This window comes from Artemia franciscana, unplaced genomic scaffold (genome assembly GCF_032884065.1).
Source record: "Artemia franciscana unplaced genomic scaffold, ASM3288406v1 Scaffold_897, whole genome shotgun sequence".
NCBI classification, from domain to species: Eukaryota; Metazoa; Arthropoda; class Branchiopoda; order Anostraca; family Artemiidae; genus Artemia; species Artemia franciscana.
In genome coordinates, this window is record NW_027068925.1 from 125,647 (window position 1) to 150,444 (window position 24,798).

The 24,798-nt window shown below is 34.4% G+C and overlaps 1 protein-coding gene across 1 annotated transcript in view; it reads left to right on the plus strand.

Moving 5' to 3' along the window:
- Window positions 1-24,798, plus strand: part of LOC136043736 (polyamine-modulated factor 1-binding protein 1-like) — a 71,862-nt gene that overhangs the window by 40,359 nt on the left and 6,705 nt on the right. Inside the window, exons 4-7 of the mRNA XM_065728645.1 lie at window positions 1,888-2,153; window positions 7,650-7,747; window positions 18,667-18,826; window positions 23,017-23,240. Of these exons, the coding sequence (XP_065584717.1) occupies window positions 1,888-2,153; window positions 7,650-7,747; window positions 18,667-18,826; window positions 23,017-23,240 (748 nt within the window). The remainder of the gene's footprint in view (window positions 1-1,887; window positions 2,154-7,649; window positions 7,748-18,666; window positions 18,827-23,016; window positions 23,241-24,798) is intronic.

Here is a 24,798-nt window from a genome sequence, read left to right on the forward strand (position 1 = left end):
CTAGGCCCCCTCCCACGCTAATTATTTTCCCAAAGTCAACGGATCAAAATTCTGAGATAGCCATTTTATTCAGCGTAGTCGAAAAACCTTATAACTATGTCTTTGGGGACGGCTTACTCCCCCACAGTCCCCTTGGGAGGGGCAACAAGTTACAAACTTTGACCTGTGCTTACATATAGTAATGGTTATTGGGAAGTATACAGGCGTTTTCAGGAGGATTTTTTGGGTTGGGGGGAGGGGTTGAGAAGAGGGGGATATGCTGGGGGAACTTTCCATCGAGAATTTGTCATGGGAGAAGAAAACTTCCATGAAGGGAGAGCAGGATTTACTAGCATTATTTAAAAAAAAAAAAAATAAAAAATAAATGTGAAAAAGCTTTTTCACCTGGAAGTAAGGAACAGCAATAAAACTTAAAACAAACAGAAACTATTACCCATATAAGGGGCTCACCTCCTTATGATACCTAGCTCTTTACGCTAAAGTATTTTTAGTAATTTCAACTATTTATTCTACGGCTTTTGTGATTCAGGGGTCATTCTTAATGAATTGGGATAAAATTTAAGCTTTAGTGTAAAGAGCGAGGTACTGACGATGGGGCGAATCCCCTCATATATGTAATAAAAACATGAGAATACAAAAGTTCTTTACGTAAGCTAATTTATAAGTTACGTAAATCTTTTACCAATAAAAAGATTCGTAAAAAATTAAAAGTTCTAGTTGCCTTTTTAATTAACCAAAAAATCGGAGGGCAACTAGGCTTCGCCCCCGCTCTTTTTTTCTCAAAATCATTCGATCAAAATTATGAGAAAGCCATTTAGCCCCCCCCCCAAAAAAAAAATATGCAGAATTTCGTTTTGATTATTCCTCTGCGAAGAGCCAAAATCAAAACATGCATTGATTCAAAAACGTTCAGAAATTAAATAAAAAAAACGAGTTTTTTTAGCTGAAAGTAAGGAGCGACATTAAAACTTAAAACGCACAGAAATTACTTCGTATATGAAAGAGGCTGCTTCCTCATCAACGCCCCGCTCTTTACGCTAAAGTTTTTTACTGTTTTAAAAAGAAGAATTGAGAGAAAGAGTCAAACTTTAGCGTAAAGAGCGGGGCGTTGATGAGGAAGCAGCCTCTTTCATATACGAAGTAATTTCTGTGCGTTTTAAGTTTTAATGTCGCTCCTTACTTTCAGCTAAAAAAACTCGTTTTTTTTTATTTAATCTTATGAAAAGATCAATTTTGATTTGCTCCATCTTGTCCAGTTTCACTGGAATATTTGGTTTGAAGGGTCCAAAATATTGTCTCTTCTGGAGCATTACCTAAAAAAAAACTAAACAATTTGATGAATAGATGAAATATTAGAAGAAATATTTTATATTTTGAGTAAGTATGTAAGTACGTTAAGTACGTTTGACGACGGGGGGGGGGGGGGGGGGGGCAGCTCTCGTTCTATAGTAGAAATAGTAGTTTTAACGTGAAATATTCTTTTCTAAATATCAAATCACTCTGAGAAGAGTTAGTTAATCAAAAGAATGGGGTTTCTAAGGAGAGTGAAGGTTTGAGCTTTATAGGAGCGATTGCCTATCTCATACTTAGGAAATGTATTTTATTGCCTAAAATAAAAACATCCAAATGAGCCTTTATTTCCAAAGTACTGTTATGCAAGATTTAACTTTAAATGCAAGATGTTGATGAAGGGGGTGGAGAGGAGGGGTAGCCCAATCGCTGGTGGGCTGCCCAAAATGTTTTATTAAAACGAATAGAAACTGATTATAGAGAACCTAATATGTTATTTGCAAATGCCCTGTAAGTTGTTTTTTATACAATGTCACACGTAACTTCTTGTTTTACTTTAAGTTCAATGTGGCCCTTGACCCATTTCTTTCTTTTAAGAGTTTGCCTGTCGAGGTGAAAGTCTTGTTCACTTAGAAAACCATTTGCAACTTTCAACTCAGACAATATGTAGGCTACAAGCTGAGCTTGATTCTGCAGAGTCTATTATTGGTGCACAACAGCGAGAACTTGACAGAAGCTTAGCTGCCCAAAAAACGCTTCTTCAGCAACTGCAGGAAACAGAAGCGGAAGCAAGGGAGTTGCAAGAATTCCTTCAAGCGGAAAAAGCAACCATGGGTGACTCCCTTAGAGAAGCCGAGAATATGGTCTGTATTATACCAAGTTTCTGTAATTTTATTTACAATGTAATTAATTATAATCTCTTGGTGTAAGATCAGATAAAAATATCGAAGAAGCAGAAGAAGAAGAAAAAATCACAAAATGTAGTTTAATATACAAACCTAAATGACCTCCTTTAATAGGTTTTTGAAGCTAAACTTTTGAAACTTGGCAAAGAATGATCGGATTCTGTAATTTTTAGAGAAGGGGTCACTCCGAAAGCACTGATAAATAAAGTGAGGTGAAACAAGGCGATTCATTGAAACGAAAAAAAATAATTAAAACACATAACTGCCCCCAAACCCCGGGGCGGGGTTGTAACTTATGCCTTGGAAGCATATAAAGTTATTACGGAAAAGGCGGTCGCACAAACTTCAGAGGGCACTAATGATTAGAAATTGGAAGTTCTAGTTCTTTTTTAAGAGTCAAAAGTGATACGACGGCAACTAGCCTCCCCCCCCCCCCCCCCACCAATCCCAATGTCATAAGGCTCCATTTTTTGTTCTTCAGAGGCACTTCATACGTAAGCAGTGGTGCTATAAACTTTTGAGGGGGCTCATTCAATTAGATATAATAATTCCCAGTGCCCTTTTTAAGAGTCAAATGTGATTGGAGGGCATCAAGCCCTCCTCCCCCCTTTCCACGCCACCTTTTCCCCAAACGTATCCTATCAAAATTTTTAGATGGCCATTACGTCCGAAATAGTCAAAAGGTGAAGTAATTAAAATAATTATTCCTCGGGGATTGACTAAACATATTTTTCAAAATTTAGTGGGAGCTTGACTAATTTCTCTTTATTTCTTCAATGATAATAACAAAAAAAAGAATTTTTTGTCAATATAAGTACCTCCCTGAAAAAGGTATTTTTGTAATACAATGGGAGGGTTTGATAATTCATTTCATTTTGTAAAAAAAAACACAAAATGTAATTCAATATACAAAGCTAAATGACCTCCTTTAAAATGTTTTTTGAAGCTGAACTTTTGAAACTCGGCAAAGAGTGGTCAGATTCTGTAGTTTTAGAGAAACTAAAACCTCCCAAAGGGGTAAGGGGTCACTCCCAAAGCTGTTAAACACGCGTATAAAATCCTGATAATTTATTAGTATTCACATTAATAAATTGTTTAGAATTGGAAACAGATTAACTAGAAAGTATTACTTTCAGTTTTATAATCAATAAACAATTTTTTTGTGACTATAATATCTTCATAATGAAGAAAAACTGTCAAGTTTTATAACTGATGGCTCTAAATCCTGTTATAACTGACCTATAATAATCGGGCTTTCAAAAAAGAATATTTATGCTTTCAATATTTTGCTAAGACAAAATCTTTAGCCCCATATTATAGTTTATATGCCCTGCTTGTTGTCCGAAATCTGAATCTACTAATTAAAACATATAATGAGTATGTCTCCGTAATTTAGTAAAGAAAGTTGCTCGAAAAAATTGCTACTTGCACGGGAGTTGCGTTTCTCGTTATACATACAGTCAGTAGCCTAGCCTATTCTCAATTATATGACGACGAATTTTACACGTAGCTTTGGTTAGTCAACACCGTTTCGTCTCACCGCTGATGATCGAATGAATTTCGTATTCGGGTTAAGAGGTAAAATATTTTTTCTCGGTTCTTATAAAAAGTAGTAGGAGAAAATAGAGCTTCCGTCGGCGAAAGGACAAACAACTTTTTAATCGCTTTCGCAAAACAACTTTTTAATCGCTTTCGAAAAAACACTTTTATTTTAATTTATTTGCTACAGAAAGTAAAACCATTAAGGTATTCAACATCTGCTTATTTGTAGGTAACATCTGGGTATTTCGTCTTTCATATAAAAAATGTTTTTTTCCAAAATTAAGGCCCCAAACGAATTTTTTCGTAAGTCATGATCAATCTCACACCAGAAAACGAAAATTGTCTTGTTGCAGACAATATCACTAACGAACTCTAATTTTATATACGTACATTTAGTCCCTTGGTATAAAAATTATTGTTGCAGTTTTTCTGCAGAAGTGCTTATTATTTAAAGCGAAGCAACTAAGAGTCCGAAACTCACTTTACAGCTATCAAACAGCTTGAAATCAACTGATCTTTCAAAAAACAAACCGTTTTTTAAAACTTTCCCCACTTATGTTCAAGGCTTTTTGGGGTCTATAATTCCAGTCACTGGACGATTTACGAATGATAGTTGAGGGGCTGGGAGGCTATAAAAGAATTCTCCCAAGGTCACGACCTATCTAGATTGTTTTTTTCCTTCGGGAAATGGTAGAATGCAAATTTTCTGAAAAATTAAAGCATGGTTTCCAAGAAATAGTTCCAACTATAAAAAATAAGCACGCTGATGAGGCTTTCTTCCTTCCCTTCCCCACAAAAAACAATAATCGGTCGTTTAATATATTAAGATACTTAACGATTTTTTTCTCTTCTTTATCTGTTTATAGTCCGACAAGGTCCGTTTCGCGTATAGAAATAAAACAATGACACGGAATAACGTTTTGGATTTGATGGCTAAATTCTGTCGTACTGGGGGCCAAGATTTGAATTCCATTCTTGCAATATAATTTGAAAAGAAATGTTACTCTTAAGATTTACCTTGGCAAGGATTTCTGTTTATCAGTTGTAGAGGCTTAGCTGGATAAATATATATGAATGAAGTCTCTAGGTGAAACAATGCCATCGAGTGATGGATTTAATGTCCCCACGGCGTAAATTAAATGATAAAAATCAGGAGAAAATATGTGTTTCATCAAGGCGATGTTTGTCGATTAACACCAGACATTAACGGGTTCGAAAAGTAACTTTCGTAGCAAGAGTAGTAGCATTAGTAGCAAGAGTAGTAGAACCAGTGTAGGGCAAGGGGGAACTACCCCTCCACCTTGGAAAACCAAAGCTATGTGAAATCTCCCAAATCTTGTAATATACGGTGGTCGTACAATTTGTAATAAGATAAAGTATATGTATACACAAATACACATGCACACAGACACATACATATATATATATATATATACCATTACTATGTTTCACTGCTCTTTATTTTTTGTGCTTAAATTTATCTTAGTATTAATGTATGATCTTTGAGTACCATAAATTCGTACTCTATATAAAGCGAATAATGTGCTTTTCACTTACTTAAACGCTCACATAATAATAGAAATTGAATTTACCGAATTGTATGTACAATTTTTGCGTAAAAGCTCTAAAATAAATCAAATTGAAAGAGCTATGTCTTATTTGAATGTGCAGAGTGATAAATGAGTCATTTCCTATTTAAAAATTCTTTAGTGTATTTTTGAACCAGTATTTTTGCAAAAGAAATGATAGGAAAAGAAGGTGCGTACGCGATACGTTGTAGTCCGAGTCCGCTGCATCACACGAGTTCGATCGCACATTTTCAAGTCTCACTGTAATGGTATCAAATGATTTACGCACTCTTACAAGATGGACGGTGTCTTTTAATCGTTAATCCAATTATATGAAAGGCTTATGTTTTGCAGAATAATTTGCTCCTTGCCCAACCCCAACGAAACAAATTTTTAAACCAGGACTTAAACCCGGCCATTCTATTGAATTAATTAGACCAAACCATTTCCCAAGAAAATGTTTACAAATAATTATAGAAAAATGTAGTGGGCCCTACCTTGCATACAAATCAACCCTTAAAAGAGAGAGAGAGAGAGAGAAGAGTACTCTAGGCTTCTTGTGTTTCAACCAAATTATCAAAGAATAGTAATCAAACAGTTCGCGGTAACGAACTGTAGTAAGGAGCGGCCCGGCTCAATAGTAACCAAAATACTTAAAAAACAGAATTTTGATACCAATAGCTAAATCAAAAAAATTGCATTTAAATGCTGATTTTAAATATATAAGTTTCATCAAGTTTCATCAGAATCTTAACGATAATCACACCATCACATTCAGCGTATCAGAGAACCCTAATGTAGAAGTTTCAAGCTCCTATCTACAAAAATATGGAATTTTGAATTTTTTGCGGAGTTTTTTACTGTTTTAAAAAGTAGAGTTGAGAATAAAGTGTCAAACTTTAGCGTAAAGAGCGGGCGTTGAGGAGGGAGCAGCCCCTTTCATATACGAAGTAATTTCTGTTCGTTTTAAGTTTTAATGTCGCTCCTTACTTTCAGTTAAAAAAACTTGTTTTTTTTTTAATTAGGTATTAGAGTTAGCTATGTAATTACTCCGGTGATTACTGTTTTTGTGATCCAATGTCTTGAAACTGGAGAAGTAATTTAAGTTTTTGTAAAGTAAAGTGAAGAGAATATAAGGTTGGACTTTTCCTCTTTTGGGTAGCCCATGTGTTTTATTAGTTACTGAATTGTTGCTGATAGCAAGAATTATTAAAGCCTATAAAAAAACAGACATAATCCTATTGAAAACGAAAATGAACTCGTTCAAATCTTACACAAGCTATGTCTACTAATATTCCTCCGCATAAGAGGGAATATTTAACCTCCAATGAAGTTTCTAAGATTTTTTTATTCCTTAAAACAATTGTCTAAATCGAAAAAAACTGCTTTATTTTTTTTTTCTGAATTTATAAATTAAGAGAAAAAATAACGTATGCTACTCATTAAGATCAAAATAAGAAAAGAAGATAAAAAATCCGTTTAAGTTATTTAAGACGAACGAGTACATTCATTGCAAATGGTTTGTTTCTAGAAGAATTTCAGAACAAAACTTTTATGACTTGTGTACCCTAAAAGATAGGTTTGAAGTAAAAAATCAGTTTTTTAATATAAGACTCTGATACTTCCTTTCCATAGCACATTTCAGAAAAACTTCAGATGTGATTCGTATAGTAAAGTCTTGGTTGGCATGGTGAGCCATTTCATCTGTTCGTGTCGACCAAATCATCTCCCAAGAAAATGTTCACGGACAAGATTAGCAAAATTAAGAAAATTCCCGTCTAGATAGCGCTACTCTAGACTTCTTTACTATTCATTTATATGTCTACCTATAAACATTCATACACATATCGATGTTTATTGACAGATTCGTACATAACGACATGGTGAAGAACAGCTTGAATAAATTAAAGACCTCGTTGTTTATCGAAAGACCTTCTAGTGGTTCTAGTAGTTTCTAGAAATTTTTCGTGATTGCTAGTAGTTTCTGAATAAAGTAAGTGATTTTAATGCTTCGCTTAAAAAAATCCCCCCCCCCCCCCCCGCACATTGGCTATGAAAATTGTTAATCAACCACTATCACCCATAATAATCTTTCTTTCAATGCTCAGTTGTTAAAACGTATAAAATTAGAAACACTTTCAAAATAAGTCTTTCGAATTGGGTTAAAATTTAATTCTTTATTTTCATTTATTCCCTACTGAATTATGGGGAAATCCTCCGAAATTCGTACTTTTTCCTGGGAAAATATATTTATTATAAAACATAGTCCTTTGGAAACACTAGCTTTTCACAAAGAAAAAGTTAATACGAATTTTGTATAAACAAATGGATTTTATCTTTTCAGAGTGGATCTTTAAAAACACAGATATTTGACAGAGAAAAAAAGATCAGAGAATTGGAAGAGCAAGTCAGTTTTCTAACCAAAATATCGGAACAGCGAAGGTAAGAGGATAAATTTGTTATATCAATTCACAAGGCATTAACTAATGGGATGGAAACAAACATAAGAAAGTAGGAACTAAAAAGAGTAGAAGGAATGATGTAAAAATCTCAGAACAAATTTTGGTGTAGGAGGAGAGGAACATTTATCGCTGTGTTTATCTCTGTGACCTTTCTTCAGCAGTTGTAGAATTAACTTAGAAAAAAGTGATTCTGCGGTTAAGACATGTTTTATTTGCATAAAATACGAATTGTATGGCTCACCAATACTCAACTTGTGTTTTAAAATTAGGATACTAAGACCCACAAAAACACCAAATAAGAAGCTTTTTTTCAGAATCTAAGCGAAGAGTCTAGCCTTCCCTTCCCCATTGATAACCCTAGGGGTATATGGCTCTAGTCTGGGCTGGATTTTGAGGAAACTTAGTGCTATTGCTCTTGGAAAACGCATGAAACACAAGCCGAGCTTTTAGACGACAGTACGTATCTGCAAGGGCTATATAAATAAGAGGGGCTAATCCTGCTTTGTATTGCATGATGTAGCATAGTGCTATAAATCAGTGAGGCGAAAATTCAACATACTTCTTGGTCTTCATTGCCAAATGTTTGGCTGCTGCATATGCGTCAATCTTTAGCCCTGACGGAAGTAGTCAATTAATGGACACAGCCAGGACTACGTAGGAGTTTAAATTGGTAAGGCTGCACAGAAAACTTTGAATTTGACTTGAACTCCTCAGATGATGTTTCAAAATGTTCGGGCGGAAAACGGTTGTCAGAAACGATGGATATCGCTGCACCACAAAGTATAACAAACTTCTAAATTGAATTTTGTTATCCTCTTAGGATACATGACTGGTTCCTAACCAGAGGGAATCATCAGAGTTTTTACTCCTTGAAGAAATAGAAGGCACCGACAGTTGAATTGCATGTCTTTAAGCTAGACACGGTATTATATAAAATGCAATATTATAAGAAGATGGCATTATTTGGTAATAATTAAGCTCGTTTAACCGAAGATGAGTTCTTTTCAATTTTTACTTAGGGAACTTGGGATCTCCTTCCTTCATTCCTCATCCACATTTATGAATACATGCTTACTACACCATATGAATACTAATATGGAAACTTTAACTCTATTCTCCTTCTTCTTTTAATCCCAGAAGGTTCTTTGTCTCTAAGTAGAAATTGGGCGGCTAGGATATTGATCGTTGCAATTTTCTAGTGTCAGTGCACAGGCTTTTTTGTGTCCTTGAAATTCTAGTCCGGAAATGAATAGATGAAATCTTACTTATAAATTGTCGTCCTGTCTTTCTCTTGATACTAAAAGTAATTTTGAAATGTGAGATGCTAGACTCCTACATTTTTGTATCCAGTAAGTAACAAGCAAACATTGCAAAAACGAAGTTCTGTTTAAGAATACCATACCTATTGAATCTGTTATGCTACATCTTTTGGCTAAATAAAGAAAAAGCTTAGAAAAGAGAGATTAGGAAAGATAGGAACCTATGGTCTCGATACGCAAATATACTTCTCGAATTTACTTTCTTCAATTTCATTGTCTATGTGTGACTAATTTGTAGCGAAACCCTTCCTAAGAGCCAGAAATGAAAATTCGCTGGAAATCTAGAATTTTCCCAGTATCAAAGTCTTTGGAGTTAGTCCAGCCCTGGGATGAAGTAGAGAATAAATTTTCAGAGGAGTGACCGCACCCCTAGTATCCAAAAATAAAAGACATCTGAATTCAAAGATTCTTCCTTCGATAAACGATGTGCTTCAAAAGCTCTTACCATTAACTATATATAACTGTTTACCATTATTTTCATTTGAAGTAACTGGATAACAAAACAAGTGGTTATATTCTTAGTATTGTAAGTGCAAAAGAAACTGCAACGTTAACACTCCTTAAGATGAATTTGTTGTTATCCCCTATTTTAGGTTGAGACCAGTCATAAATGTTAGTGATCATTATTGATTATTGGCTTTTGGAACGAACCCAAAAGTCTTAAAGCCTAGTCTAGTCCGGATGTGAATAAGTGAATCCCCTTCTCCAATAGTTGAAGATATATATTTTATCAAGTCTTATACATCTCTCAAACCGGTGGTCTGATGGGACTTGAGAAAGTCTCATGCGGTTGTCCACAGCGACCAATGCGTCTTCAAAATATCGCAGAGATTCAAACTTCACTTTCAGTTTGACCTAACCTGAAGCAAACAAATGAAACATTCATGTTGCATTGTAGAATTTTGATCCGGTTTTTGGAAGATCACTTTCGATCCTAACCTTCTCAGCCCACTTACTTCATCCAAAGCACCTATGAGGTAAGTTGGCATTGTTTCCCCTTAATGAAATCTGAAAGCGCCAGATTCGTATTAGCTTATTAAATACTAAATTGTGGATACACTCCAGCGTCGAGATTTAACTGGTATAGTTACTATATTACCTTGTCCTTGACATAACTTATTTTGACACAAATCCTTGTTCTGGATGGGGAAAATTATGGCTAATATGTTCGATTGTTTGGCTTTGTTATTCTTTTTTCGCACCGACTCCGCTTTCCCCTGCCTCCTTCGGCCCTTTGTTATTTTGCCTGTGGTTTTACGTTTATGTATGTTTTCTGTTTCTCTTCTTAACTCGTTATGTTTATTATTTTGTTTTATCCGCTGCTCGTTACGCTCTAATAGGTGGCCTCTCGAGTCCAGTTTTCTGTCAACTCCTGTGCAAGTATTTTTATCCCTTTTTAATATCAACAAATACCTGTGTCTAACATATCACTATTAGGACTGGATTAATTAGGTGCTTTTCCCTATTGTTTTTTTTTTTTTGTAGGGCCCTCTGTATACTAAATATTTAAATAAAACATACCTGTATAGTAGTTTACGCACATAAAGTAGTTCAAGTACTTAGTGCAAAATCTCTCTAATGTAGGACTATCCTGATTAAATCCAATAAATTTGACATGAACTTTGACGATTACCAGTTTAGTATAATATAAAATATATATTATCAAGGAGGCACACTCGTGCCTCTATAAAGAGGCGACACACGACAATGTTAAGCGATCTTCGGTTCCAGTGGTCGCAGACGGATGGGGAGGGATGCATTTCGTAGCCCGAGCTCCAACTAAGAAACCTGCAAAATTTCATCCCCCTCCAACTTTTTCTTCATGGGGAAAATCTGGCCGAAAGTTTCGACCTGTCAACCCAAGCCCCCCTTTAACGTTGTCCGATCGGGCTGAAATTCACAAGTTAAGGTCCCCTAGGGCCCAGGAGCTTATCCGCGAAATTTCAGCTTGATCCGATAACTCCTTCCCTGTTTTCCAGAAACCACGCATAGCCACTTAAAATTCATTTACTTTTTTTTCCTAGACGCCTACAGGTCACATCCGACATCGGATCTGGGTGTACGAAGACTCATTCGATGCGGAATTCTCCGAGTAAGTGCCCATGAAAGTTTCGTAGGAAAATCTTAACCCCCCGAAAGTTTCGACCCTCCAACCCCCCCCCCCCCCCCCACCCCTTTTAACGTTGTCCGATCGGGCTGAAATTCACAAGTTAAGGTCCCCTACGGCCCAGGAGCTTATCCGCGAAATTTCAGCTCGATCCGATAACTCCTTCCCTGTTTTCCAGAAACCACCCATTAGCTATTTAATTAACGGATTTCTCTCCATAAGAGCCCATGTTAATTTGAAATTTTTAAAAGCTATTGAGAAGTTATATTTACACACATGCAAGTTATTAGCTCAGTTGGTAGAGCGTGAGACTTTTAATCCTCGGGTCAAGGGTTCAAGTCCCTTACGGGCGGTTTTTTTTCACAACATCAAAAAAATTTTGATAACACCTGGACAGCTTATCATTTGAGAGATAACAGAATATTAGCTTCTTATGAGCAAAAGAAACATTTCGGTCATTCTATCTATTTTTTTTTCTATTTTATACAATGATTTAAAAGCGGGGGGGGGGCGGCAGCCACCCAAGTTCCTCTCCTAATTCCTGTACGAGGAGTACAGGAATTATTAAATTACATCCACCATGGATTGTAGAAAAACGTACAGAAATAATATGAAAAAAACTTCGTTTTCTTAAAGAGTTAAAGAGGCTGCGTCCCAAAGTCGAACCTTAAAACGTACAGGAATTAGAAGAGGCAGTTGGGGGGCTGCCGCCCCCCAAACCCCCAGCTTTTAAAGACTCTTTTGTACAGGTTTTTTGTTTTTTTGCTAACCCCCCGCTCTTGGCTTCGGAAAGGCCCTCTTTTAATTAACAAAAAATTGAAATGAATGAATAATGGAATAACTTCGAAAAATGTTAAACACAAGAGGACAGGAGAACCATTGCGCCGAAACTAGTAATTAGTAACAATGAAGTCCCCCCACGAAAAAAAAACCTGTACAAAAGAGTCTTTAAAAGCTGGGGGTTTGGGGGGCGGCAGCCCCCCAACTGCCTCTTCTAATTCCTGTACGTTTTAAGGTTCGACTTTGGGACGCAGCCTCTTTAACTCTTTAAGAAAACGAAGTTTTTTTCATATTATATAACAATAAGTACATTGATAAATCTCATCCAGCAATGCAAAGTTAAAATAAATATGTTTTTAATTATTTGTATAACGCATAATTTATCCCTCGTTGTCAATAATGATTTACTTCAAACTTCAAAACTTTTGTTGTTCATGTTGATGGTAATGCGGAGCCCGATGCCCAATCGCTCTTTATCCGGCCCTGATCACTATCTCCACTCAGGGACTTGCAAGCATCTACCAGTATCGGAGTGTTGCCTCCCCACCCCCCTGTATACATACCTAAAGATACGTCTTTAGTTCTCTGTTCTTTCTACCCAGTGTCATCCCTCCCGAGGCTCACAATAAATATCCTCCCAGATTCAAATACTGCCTTATTCTTTCAGTTTCCCTTACTACAATGGATCCAGCCATAAATTTGCGACCAACTCTAACTTCATAATTGTTGCTTGATACTCGCCAACTCTACAGGATTCCGCGTATTCTACAGCGAACATTTTTCATGGTGGGAGGGGGATTGAGATTCAGAGAATCGTGCCTAAACCGTCTTACATTTTACTTAGAGAGTAACCGATTTATCATTTATTGACTGAACTATTTGGTCATTTGAAAAAAAGGGCCAGTGGACTTTTATTGCTCTATTTGTAAAAATGATTTCATCTCTTTAAAAAGAAAAACTTGGATTCAGGATATCTGCCACTATTTCACGATAGTTTGCTGCTCTCAACGGTTTCCATGAAAATTGCTACATAAACTTTTGAACGACTGCCAACATTCCTCCTTCAGTGAATCTAACTATCCTTAGAAATTTTATCGTGTACTAGCTGTTGGGGTGGCGCTTCGCGCCACCCCAACACCTAGTTGGTGGGGGCGCTTCGCGCCCCCCCCCCAAGCCCCCCCGCGCGCGTAAGTCGTTACGCGCCATATTAGTTACGCGCCATTGTAGTTGTGTCCCTATGTCCCACCTGTGAATATAGATAGATATATATATATATATATATATATATATATATATATATATATATATATATATATATATATATATATATATATATATATATATATATATATATATATGTTTTTAACTACGTAAAACTTGCGAATATACAACATTCTTTGCTGTCCCATTGTCTGTGCATATAAATAGATTGTCAGGTTTACCGACTCTTGAACATGCAACATATAATGGTCCATGGGAAAACAATCCGTATTCAGATCTATACCTCATGATTCTAATGATTGCCCTTGAGCTTTGTTGATGGTGATTGCTAATCGACCATTCCCTGAGTCGCCATCGTCATTTATATATCCCCCTGTGCACCCCGGCGTCCCCTTTGTAGTTATGTCCCTGTGTCCCGGTCGTCATTTATATTCCCTGTGTCCCGGTCGTCATTTGTGTCCCGGTGTTCCAGTCTGTGATTTCTCTTTGAGTGTCCCGGGCGTCATTTATATTCCTTGTGTCCCGGTGTCCCGGTCGTCATTTATATCCCCCTGTGCCCCCCGGCGTCCCCATTGTAGTTGTGTCCCTGTGTCCCGGTCGTCATTTATATTCCCTGTGTCCCGGTCGTCATTTGTATCCCGGTGTCCCGGTCTGTATATACATTCGTTTTTTAGTTTTGTTTTTCTCCTTTATTTTTTTCCTTTTTTCTTTTTTTTCTTTTTTAGTTTATTTAGATTTTTAGATTTTTTAGTTTTTTTATTAGTTTTTAGTTTTTTTTGTAGTTTTTACCATTTTTTTAGTTTTTTTAGTTTTTTTTTTTACTTATGTCCTGGTCGTCATTTATACTCCCTGTGTCCCGGTCGTCATTTGTGTCTCGGTGCTTTGTTGATTGCTAATTTATATTATATTTATATTTATATTTTTTATATTTATTAATATTTTTTTAGTTTTCTTTTTCTCTTATTTTTCAGTTTTTTCCTTTTTTTTAGTTTTTTCTTTTTTAGTTTTTAGTTTTTTTTTGTTTTTTACCTTTTTTTAGTTTTTTTAGTTTTTTTAGTTTTTTAGCTTTTTTAGTTTTTTTATTAGTTTTTAGTTTTTTTTTAGTTTTTGCCTTTTTTTAGTTTTTTCAGTTTTTTTTAGTTTTTAGTTTTTTACCTTTTTTTTAGTTTTTTTAGTTTTTTAGCTTTTTTAGTTTTTTTTCTTTTTAGTTTTTTTTGTAGTTTTTACCTTTTTTAGTTTTTTTTCTTCTTTTGTATTAGTGTGAAATAATTCAGACGTCATATGCGGACAAACACGACGTCACTCGACAGACAGACAGACAGACATAACCCACAAACAACTTATTTTTATATATATTTATTCATATTTTTTTAGTTTTCTTTTTCTCTTTTATTTTTCAGTTTTTTCCTTTTTTTTAGTTTTTTTCTTTTTTAGTTTTTAGTTTTTTTTAGTTTTTTACCTTTTTTTAGTTTTTTTTAGTTTTTTTAGTTTTTTAGCTTTTTTAGTTTTTTTATTAGTTTTTATTTTTTTTGTAGTTTTTGCCTTTTTTTATTTTTTTCAGTTTTTTTTAGTTATTAGATTTTTACCTTTTTTTAGTTTTTTTTAGTTTTTTAGCTTTTTTAGTTTTTTTTTCTTTTTAGTTTTTTTTGTAGTTTTTACCTTTTTTAGTTTTTTTCTTCTTTTGTATTAGTGTGAAATAATTCAGACGTCATATGCGAACAAACATGACGTCACCTGATCCATCCACAGATCCACACACAGACAAATTATTTTTATATATATAGTTTTTTTTTAGTTTTTGCCTTTTTTTAGTTTTTTCAGTTTTTTTTAGTTTTTAGTTTTTTACCTTTTTTTAGTTTTTTTTAGTTTTTTAGCTTTTTTAGTTTTTTTTCTTTTTAGTTTTTTTTTGTAGTTTTTACCTTTTTTAGTTTTTTTTCTTCTTTTGTATTAGTGTGAAATAATTCAGACGTCATATGCGGACAAACACGACGTCACTCGACAGACAGACAGACAGACATAACCCACAAACAACTTATTTTTATATATATTTATTCATATTTTTTTAGTTTTCTTTTTCTCTTTTATTTTTCAGTTTTTTCCTTTTTTTTAGTTTTTTCTTTTTTAGTTTTTAGTTTTTTTTAGTTTTTTACCTTTTTTTAGTTTTTTTTAGTTTTTTAGTTTTTTAGCTTTTTTAGTTTTTTTTATTAGTTTTTATTTTTTTTGTAGTTTTTGCCTTTTTTTATTTTTTTCAGTTTTTTTTTAGTTATTAGATTTTTACCTTTTTTTAGTTTTTTTTAGTTTTTTAGCTTTTTTAGTTTTTTTTTCTTTTTAGTTTTTTTTGTAGTTTTTACCTTTTTTTTGTTTTTTTCTTCTTTTGTATTAGTGTGAAATAATTCAGACGTCATATGCGAACAAACATGACGTCACCTGATCCATCCACAGATCCACACACAGACAACTTATTTTTATATATATAGATTAATTGCCAGATTTGTCGTCTTGTAAAAACCCCTTCTTTCAGTTTAGCGTCATTGATGTTGGTAAATTTAGATTTGAAGTTCAAAAATCCATCAGAAAGTTTATCCGTAGTTTTGATGGGTTTTTTTTCTGTATTCGCCATATATTCAAGGCTAGGCTGACGTAGAAATCAAACGTATTCAGGGTTCTTATCTCTGCTGTCCAGCTTGTACGATAAAATAATGTAATTTAGTGAATCCAAGTTGCAATCCCAGCAATAAAGCAATGGCCTTTAAATCACTACGAATGATTCTGTTCATATTTCCACATTGTAATTTCTTTAAAACTAGTTTCATATTTCCATATGTCTCTTTCATACCAGCGGTCCAATATAGGTTTTGGTAGAATTTCATTCACAATATGTAGCAGTACAGCCTTCAAACAACTTTAGAGGAGTCTATGGACAATTGCCGCTCATCTGGCTAAATATCTGTAACAGAATAAATATCACTAGAAATGAAAGTGCCATTTTCTTCAATAAAGAGAAGTTTGAATAGGGATAAATCCTTATATTAGACAGTGATAATAACATTCACAACATATACTGGATATTTCGACCACATGTATAGTGACTGTCTTCAGCAGAAATACTGTCTAATAAAAGACATTATTTCTGGTCACTGTACTTATGATCGAAATGTCCAGTGTATTTGTGTATGTTATAATCGCTGCCTAATAAAAGGATTTATTTCTATTCGAGCTTCTGTTTATCGTCATGGAAAGACTGTATCGTCTTCAAAGTTACCATTTTCATCAAAGAAGCAGTCGTTGAAATTACTATGCTGACTACGATAGCTATATATCCTTGCATTCTTTTGGAGTAAATTCCACCCTTTGAATCTGAATGTTAAACTTCAGGCTGTTGCTCTGACAAATTTAAATCCTTGATTAGGTGATTAATGTCTAGCGGGTTGGGAAATTATATTTGTGGTGAACAGATACGGGCTTAATATGTGGGAATATTCTTATTTTCATCTGAATCATTTTGAGTTGAGTTAGGTCAGAATCAGAACTATCTCTTGAGGTATGTGCATATACTTGTACAGGGAACCCTTTGTTGTGTAAGACATGTCTCGTTTGCGGATGCTTAACTAAAATATTTTGTAGCTGTGTTTTCTATAATATTTGTCTTACAAAATAAAATCGGTTTAAATCGTCCTTCAGCTCCATTATGAGAATGAAGGAATGAAGGTCATTTATAAATTTCATTCCTTGTTTCCAAATCATGGGAACTGCAAATGACGTATGGTGTTCTACCCAGTCAGGTGCACGTATTTGGTGCCCAGCTTTTATAAAAATTAACAACTTGACTTCCAAATTAAAGTCTATAACACTTTTCAAAATTTTACCTCTGAGACTTAGAAATCAGCTCAGCAAAAATATAGCAGAAATTAACCGGATGATTTACACACAATTTGTGTATGGTGGCAACCCTGAGATACAACATACACAATGCTATTATATCCTTTTATCATTGAAGGAAGAATAGAAATTCTATGCTTCCACTTTGATTTAATTCAAAGAATGGACCCAAAAAAGAATATGTACGTTAAGCATCGAAAAGAATCTTTTCCTCGACTCTCTTCGCAGGCACCAAGCTTTGTTCCAGACATAACAATAGTGGCGAAAACGCGAAAACTTGTGACACAATAAGCTTCCAAACAGAATGCAAGGGAATTTATTTTTTTCTTAGTTTTTCAATTTAGTTTTTTTTTTTGCTTTCCTTTGTGGTGCTCTAATCTTAACGCCAAATTTTTATTACATATCTGAATCAGGGCTGCCAAATTTTTGTTAAGGAGTGTGTCATATTTTTTCCGAAAATGTGCTTTTTATGTCATCTCAGATTCCATAATGTGTCACAAAATGTGTCATATTTTTTTTGCTACAAGTGGTATCATATTTAATTATCAAATGTTTATTTAGAGTTTTGAATATATAATGTTTTCCAAATCTGTCCTGTATTCCGCACTGTTTGTGTACTACTGCCACCGTTAGGTAGCGCTATTCCCTTCCATTAATTTTTAGCTTTTCTGGAGATAGAAAATTGAAATTTTACTTTTCTTTTATTACGATTTAAAAAACAAGACTTGGATGACAAAAATGTGTCATTTTTTTATTGAAAAATGTGTCTTTTTCGTCGATTGTGTCATTATGACACAAAATGTGTCAATTTGGCAGCCTAGATCTGAATGCAAAATAAAAAATTCGTGTTTCTGGTGAAATCTCTATTTAGTTTTCTTATGAAAACTAACAAGTCTAATTGATAAAGTATGTGATTATATCAAGATTGATGTCGATTTTACTGCCATAATCCTAAATGCGTAATGACAGTGTAAAATATTTCCATACGTGTATATTAAGCATTAACTTAACCTAATAGTTTCTTACTTTTGATAATGACCGAATATATCCATGCAGTCAACCAAAGTAATCGTTTTTCTGGGGAGGAGGCAATCGGACGGATTTTTTGAAAAAACTGCCTACAACGCACAAAAAAGTGTGCTTTCAGGTCACTGTCCTTCGTTTTTATGTAGATGTGAGGTGCGACCACTTCAACCTATGAATAAGTGTGATCGCATAGGTACATGTATGTTAGCGGCCTAGGGAGACATAAGATGCATGTTCTGAGGGAGAAAGGTGTAAAAAATACAAAAATTTGAGTTCCAGGTCAAAATTTTTCATCCCCCTCTCCCTATTATTGCTTAACTATACTTATGCAAGAAAAAGAGAAATACATAATTGATAAAGAGAAAAAAACGCGGAGTATACTGACAAGCTATGAAGTCAACCGATTCAGTAAGCTAATTCAGGGGGATGGATTTAGAAATTGCAGTCCGGTTAATATTATAGGAGTGCCTTCTGAATGCTGCCGTTGTATTGACTTATGATTGTTTTTTATATACATATATATCTAGCTTATGTTTGAAAGAAATTATTATTGTATTTTTCTTCTAGGGAAGAACTCTTAAGTTTACAACAAAATCAGTCATTAACTCGTCCAGTAGATGGTGATGCTGCATTGACTCGTAACTTATACGCCTTGTCAAGTAGGCTTGAACAGACTGTGACAGATTTCTACAATAAGAACAACATACAGGAAAACAGCTTAAAATTTGTACGTAGACATTTGTTTGAGGATTCAATTTTAAGTGGCTGTGCTCTTTTCAAACTAAAAAGCCTATCGAACGAAGGACTGAAAAGAAAAATACTATATGGTATACTGTTTTGTGAGGACTGGATAAAATTTTTATGTTCTCTCCCTGTCACCCCTAAAAAAACAAACTTTCCTCTAGCCGTGGCCGTGGGATAAAACAAGGTAAAGTTGGGTACAGTCATCGTTGCGTTAAAAATTTGTCATCTTTTAACGACTGCTACGTCTATTTACAATCAGTTTAAACTGTATGTAATACTCGCTTGCCTTCAGGCATGAAAAGAACAAAAATTGTAGTTCGTTTGGTTATAAAAAACCAACTGAAAGAGTGTAAAACTTTTTTGGAGATATACGCGATCCAGAAAATAAGATCTCGTCATTCTTTTCAGAATAGGGACTGATTGGGTATTACGGACTTTTACCGGCTATAATAAGTGAAATAGATTAAAGCAATTGACAAAAACCATAACTGGGCATGTGCAGAGCTTCCGTCTCCACTTAGTTAAACGAGTATTTACAGAGAAGACTTTCTTTTTTTCCTCTATTCATCCAATTTTCTAGAAAGAGAATCATCATTTTTTTTATTGTTTCTTCCACTAATAACCTTAATTATATTTTCCATTTTCCTTGGATTTAGTTGTCTATATTTATCAAAAAAGTGTCTGAGCTCTTTTTCTATTCCAGAAAAAGATAGCTGATAAATGCAATTTGACTAAGTTGAATACTTTTTATTGTATTTGCCTTTAGTTTTTATTTATCTTTTTTAATCAGTTAGATAACAGACGGTTCAAGATTTTTGATAAAAATGATATCTTCCTCATCATTAGTTAGACACTTGTTATGATCCTATGACACTTAGTTACGTAGCCAAGGTTATATGATAACCTCAAGTGTTTAGTTCACCTTTTGAACTATTGACATAAATTGATTATTATAACTACAATAGAAGTTTGTTGAAGCAGATGACTTTCAGAAAGCTTAGAACTTCGGAAATACCCATCTGCACCAAATATTGGGGAGGGAAACCCGGTTCCTCCATAAGTTGTGGTTTTGTCTGCGACTGTGTCTATATGGTCATAGTGGGTTTTATCTTTTATCTTCTGTTACTAGTGTATTAACATCATATTCATGAAGCAACTGCCAGAATTTAAGACTTACACCAAACTTTCCTGGATGAGGTTGGATAGAATCTTAATAAAAATACCGTTTTGGCAGCTTGTGGAATCACTCTTGACTATATAATTAGTACTGCTAATTAAGTTTATGGTTTCTGCTGAAAATCCTGCTAATCTCCCTCGGTATATAGCTAATATAAAATAGATTGTTATTCTGCTCCTTAAAAACTAAAAAAAAAACACCTCAGCATTATGGAAAAACCTTTTTTTTTTGTGAAAATAGTGGAGTTAAGAGTCGATACGTGTTGTTTTTATCAGAGTATGAATTTGCAAGCGTGGATTCATAGGAGCCGAGTTTCTTTTTGAATGCATTTGAGTTTCATGTAGAAATCACAGAAGCGAGCGGAACATAGACTCGAGGAGGATTATTGACCCGCTTTGGAAATATAACTTACTCATCTATTGCCTTTGCTAATTGTACCGTGAGATTAATACTTTAATTTACCATCATTTCCAAAGAAACGGATTATAAGCCTTAGAAATCAACTTTCTCTAATTAATTGTGAACGATGGACTTGGAACTTTGATTTCGAGAACATCAAGTTAGTCCAGTTATTACGTACCGCACCCGATAGTACAATATGCCTAACCCTTACGGATATGCTAGGAGGATGGTTGGTGATGATCGTCCAATTAGGGTGACCGGTACATAATTATAATTAATTTGTGTAGTTCTTGCAAGTTTAAAATCAACTAGCGCAAAAAGAAAATCGAAATCGAAGGTCTTGGTTACTATAATGATTTTGATTGTAATTGAGTTTATAATGATGCCCATGTTTTTCAGTTTGTTTTATTGAAAATTTCGTTCACATATTGCTTATAAGATAGTTCGAAGAAATAAGGCACCAGTTATTGCTACAATAATGGATTTGATTATTATCATGAGTAAATCTCCTGAAAATTTGAATTCACTGAACGCTTATTTACTAAATATTCATTGCCATTGTTAACTAGATTGTGTTGCTACTGGATAGTAAGATTTTCTCTGAAAAAAATTGAATTTCACTGTATTTACAGCATCGATGTACAGGAAAAAAATGAATACAAAATTTTGTTTCCTTGTCAAAAAAATAATTTTTCATTAAATATTTTATTTTGTAAAAAAAATATTTGTTTGTTTTTCAAGAGCCTTCGAGAATTAATTGAACCGCTGGACTTATCACGGATAACTGTCAGCCCAATTATAAGTAAAAACTAGATCTACGTTGCATGGGCAACGTGAGGTGTTGCGGCAACCTTTACTCGGGTTCGCCGAGTAAAGTGTTGCGAGAGCAACACTTTGGTTTTGTTTCCTCGCTGCGACTAAACGCTGAAGTTGTTAATCTGTAAGGATGCTAAAATACATACTAGGTACACCAACTCGCAAAAGTTGCAAACTCCTCATTGCTAAAGATGATTGTAGCCTTACAGCCGATTATTACTTACAAGTCCCCTACATGTCTTACCACTGGAACCAAATTGGTCTTACCATCAAATACAACGGAAACAAAAAATAGGTACACTAACTAGTAAGAGTTGCGAACCCCTCATTGCCGAGGATGATTATGAGCTAACAGCCGACTGTTGCTTACAACTCCCCTGTATGTCTCACAATTGGTATCGGCCTATTTTTGGTTTCAGTGTGTACCTTACTACTGAAGTTGTCAACCCCTTTAAACTTTCAAACTGGTATATCTCATGAAGGAATTTTTGTACAAAAAAATGGATGACATACACTTTGATCAGCTCATCAAAAGCTATCGACTGCCGTCGAAAAAAAAAATCTATCTGTCTTAGTTCAAAAGTTGACTTTTTTGCCGTAGGCCAACTTTCTAACGTCATCACTTAGAAAGGAGCAAAGGATAAGCTCTAATTTCTTTGGCAATGAGAGAACTTTTAAAGTTTAAGTGGCACATCTGATACCATTTCTCTACCTCAATCCCAAGTGCGAAAAACCGAATGATAAACTCAGCTGAAATCACGAACAGAAATGGGTAGAAATAATAGATGGCAGCACTTTCGGACCCGTGGGAAAATGCCGCTTTTTTGCTTCTCTAAATTTTTCTATTTATCACTCAAAGAAGATATATTGGCTGTGGGGCAGGGTAACTGTCGCATATATTTAATACTTATAGATTTTAGTCCATCTTCAATTTGAAACTGGTGCCTGCCTGCTTGCCTGCTAGAACGGAGCTTTCCACTCGAAATCAGAAACATGGTTTGATGAAACGAAAGCTTGGCTACATAACTTCAGATAGTCCTCTCTGACATGGGCTATACAACTCCTCTTCACTTCACACACTATAGGCTCTGGCTCAAGGACAAGCAAAAACCATCCTTTTTGGCCCCAGGCAAGAGTTCTACGAAGCTTTCCAAAATGTAAAGTCATATTCATCAATCCGGCCTAAGGTCCACACTTTCCGTAAAAACCGCAGAGGTTAGACCCTTACCACTTTCTAGGAATAAGCTGAAATCGGGGTGCTAGGAACAAAAAAAAAAAAAAACACGACAAAACCAAAGTGTTGCTCTCGCAACACAATAATGATGTTTCACAGCGGTATGCTTGGTTAAGATAATTAACCCAGTCAAGGTTTTCTCTTATTTATTTTTAGGCTAAATGTACAGTACAGAAATAGTTGAACTGTGCCGTGATTTTATAATAAAAAAATTAATGTTAATAATTGCAAAATATCGGTCAAAAAGTTTAATTTAAATATTGACTCAATCCAAGGTAGTATTTATGCAATGTTAATATACTGTGGACATCGTTATGCTGCGGTAATTTTTCACCTAGGATGTTATTTCATTTTACTTCAAGGCTTATAATCCTGTTAGTCGTTTAGTATTGCTATCAGGTTGTTTTTCTTTTAAATGTTTGTCCTTTGTCCTTCGCCGTCCAAGTATTCGTGAATTACTATCTCTCAAAGTCGATGTCTTAATTACTAGATTTTGTTTTATGAACTTGTCTCCCTCCTTGTAACGCATTGACATTCTAATTAGGAAGCAGAATCACGCTGTCCTTCCAGAGCGACTAGCAGATCATCTGTCTCAGATCTTCAAAGGAATCCGCCCGAGGGTCAAGAGTCTGGGAATAGCTGTACACCCGAAGTTTCAGTGGCTTCTAGTGTCCAGAAGCTAGAAATGCTAATTGACAAATTCCTGAAAGGGGTGGCGTTTACTCACAGTGAGCTAGGAGCAAAAAGAGATGCAGTCGTACTTGAAAGGTTTGTTGTCTCGACTACCAGGGCTGGGGAGTTGTCATGATTCTAGGGATATTCTTACGTTCGCGTAAGATACCTAATTTTTGGCTGAACATTAATACTATTCCTTCTTGTTAACATTAAGTCATACTTCCATTTTTCTTTTTATTGGAAAATAACTCGATATTAGCCCTGGGACTCCAGAGGCTCTTTTTAGGAAAATATAACATAAAATATATATAAAAATAAAAAAAAATAAAAAATATAAAATATATATAAAATATACTGTAATCAGAATTAATTTGATTACCACTCCTTAGCCCTGACGAAAAGAGTATGCTTTTCTTCTTTTTTCTGCGGAATATTTTGTAATTGGCTATCTTGTCTTGGCTACTGAATAAGAAAAGAGAGAGAAAAAAACTACCATTTGAAAAAACGACAGGTATCTATTTTAGTTCGGGTAAAGGTGTCGCATGGTGTAGCTACAAGTTGAGTGTTTTGTTTAAGTATTGAAACCTTTATTTTTTGTTTCTTTTTCTTTTTAGTAAAATATTGTGAACATACATCAACTAAGTTATTTAATTGAAATTTTTCACAGAATGAAGCTCAAGTGTTAAAATTGATGAAATTATGATTTGCTTTAATTATTAATTTGACAATGGAGTTTGTTTTGTTTTTTTTGTTTTTTACAAACACAATGAAAATAGATCAATTAGCTATAGATTCTTTTGCGTAAAGAGAGTAATAAGGAGACCATATTTTCCTCCTTCAAAAAGAAAAAGAAGTGAAAAAGTATTTTGAATAATTCGAATCGAGAACTCGAAGAGCCGAGAACTAAACAGAATATATAAAACAACCAATACAATCTGTAGAACTGATAAAAGAACTTGACAATCCAACTGTTTGAAACAAAAAAAAAATGCATATCGACCCTCTTAGTTTCCTTTATGGTAACTATAGACCTAAGGAAATATAAAACTTGTAAAGATGTATGTGTCCTAGATATGTAAATGGACGAATTATTTGAATAGAAGTTCCTAATCTTAAAACGGTTGAATTGTATACATCCTCAATAATATTTTTATAGATAAGCCTAGTGTGTTATAATGTAAATAATTTTAGCTACTCTTGTTGTTTCGGGTTTGACGCGTTCGACCGATAGGTCATATGTGTTCATATTACTCAATTATTCTGTACCTTATGTAATCACTAGCATGCTTGGGTGTCACTTCAGTCAATATTCACTGAACTAGATCATGTACCTTGCTACTAATAGGGAGATATTCACCTGCAGCAATTGCCTGCGGTAAAAATTATAATAAATATATAAAACACAATTATAATAAATAACACGAAATTAACTGTAACCTGTCATCTAAATCCATAAATTAAAAAAAAGACAAATGAAATACAAGTATGATAACTCTAAGATAAATTATGCAGGAAATGAGAGTAAAAAATAGGGAATGAACCAAACCAGTAGTCCTAAACAAATTTATCTAATAAATTGTAGCTACTTCTGAAGCATTTAGACATTTTCTGAAACTTAGTTATTAAGCTGCTTGACGGGTATAGGATGGAG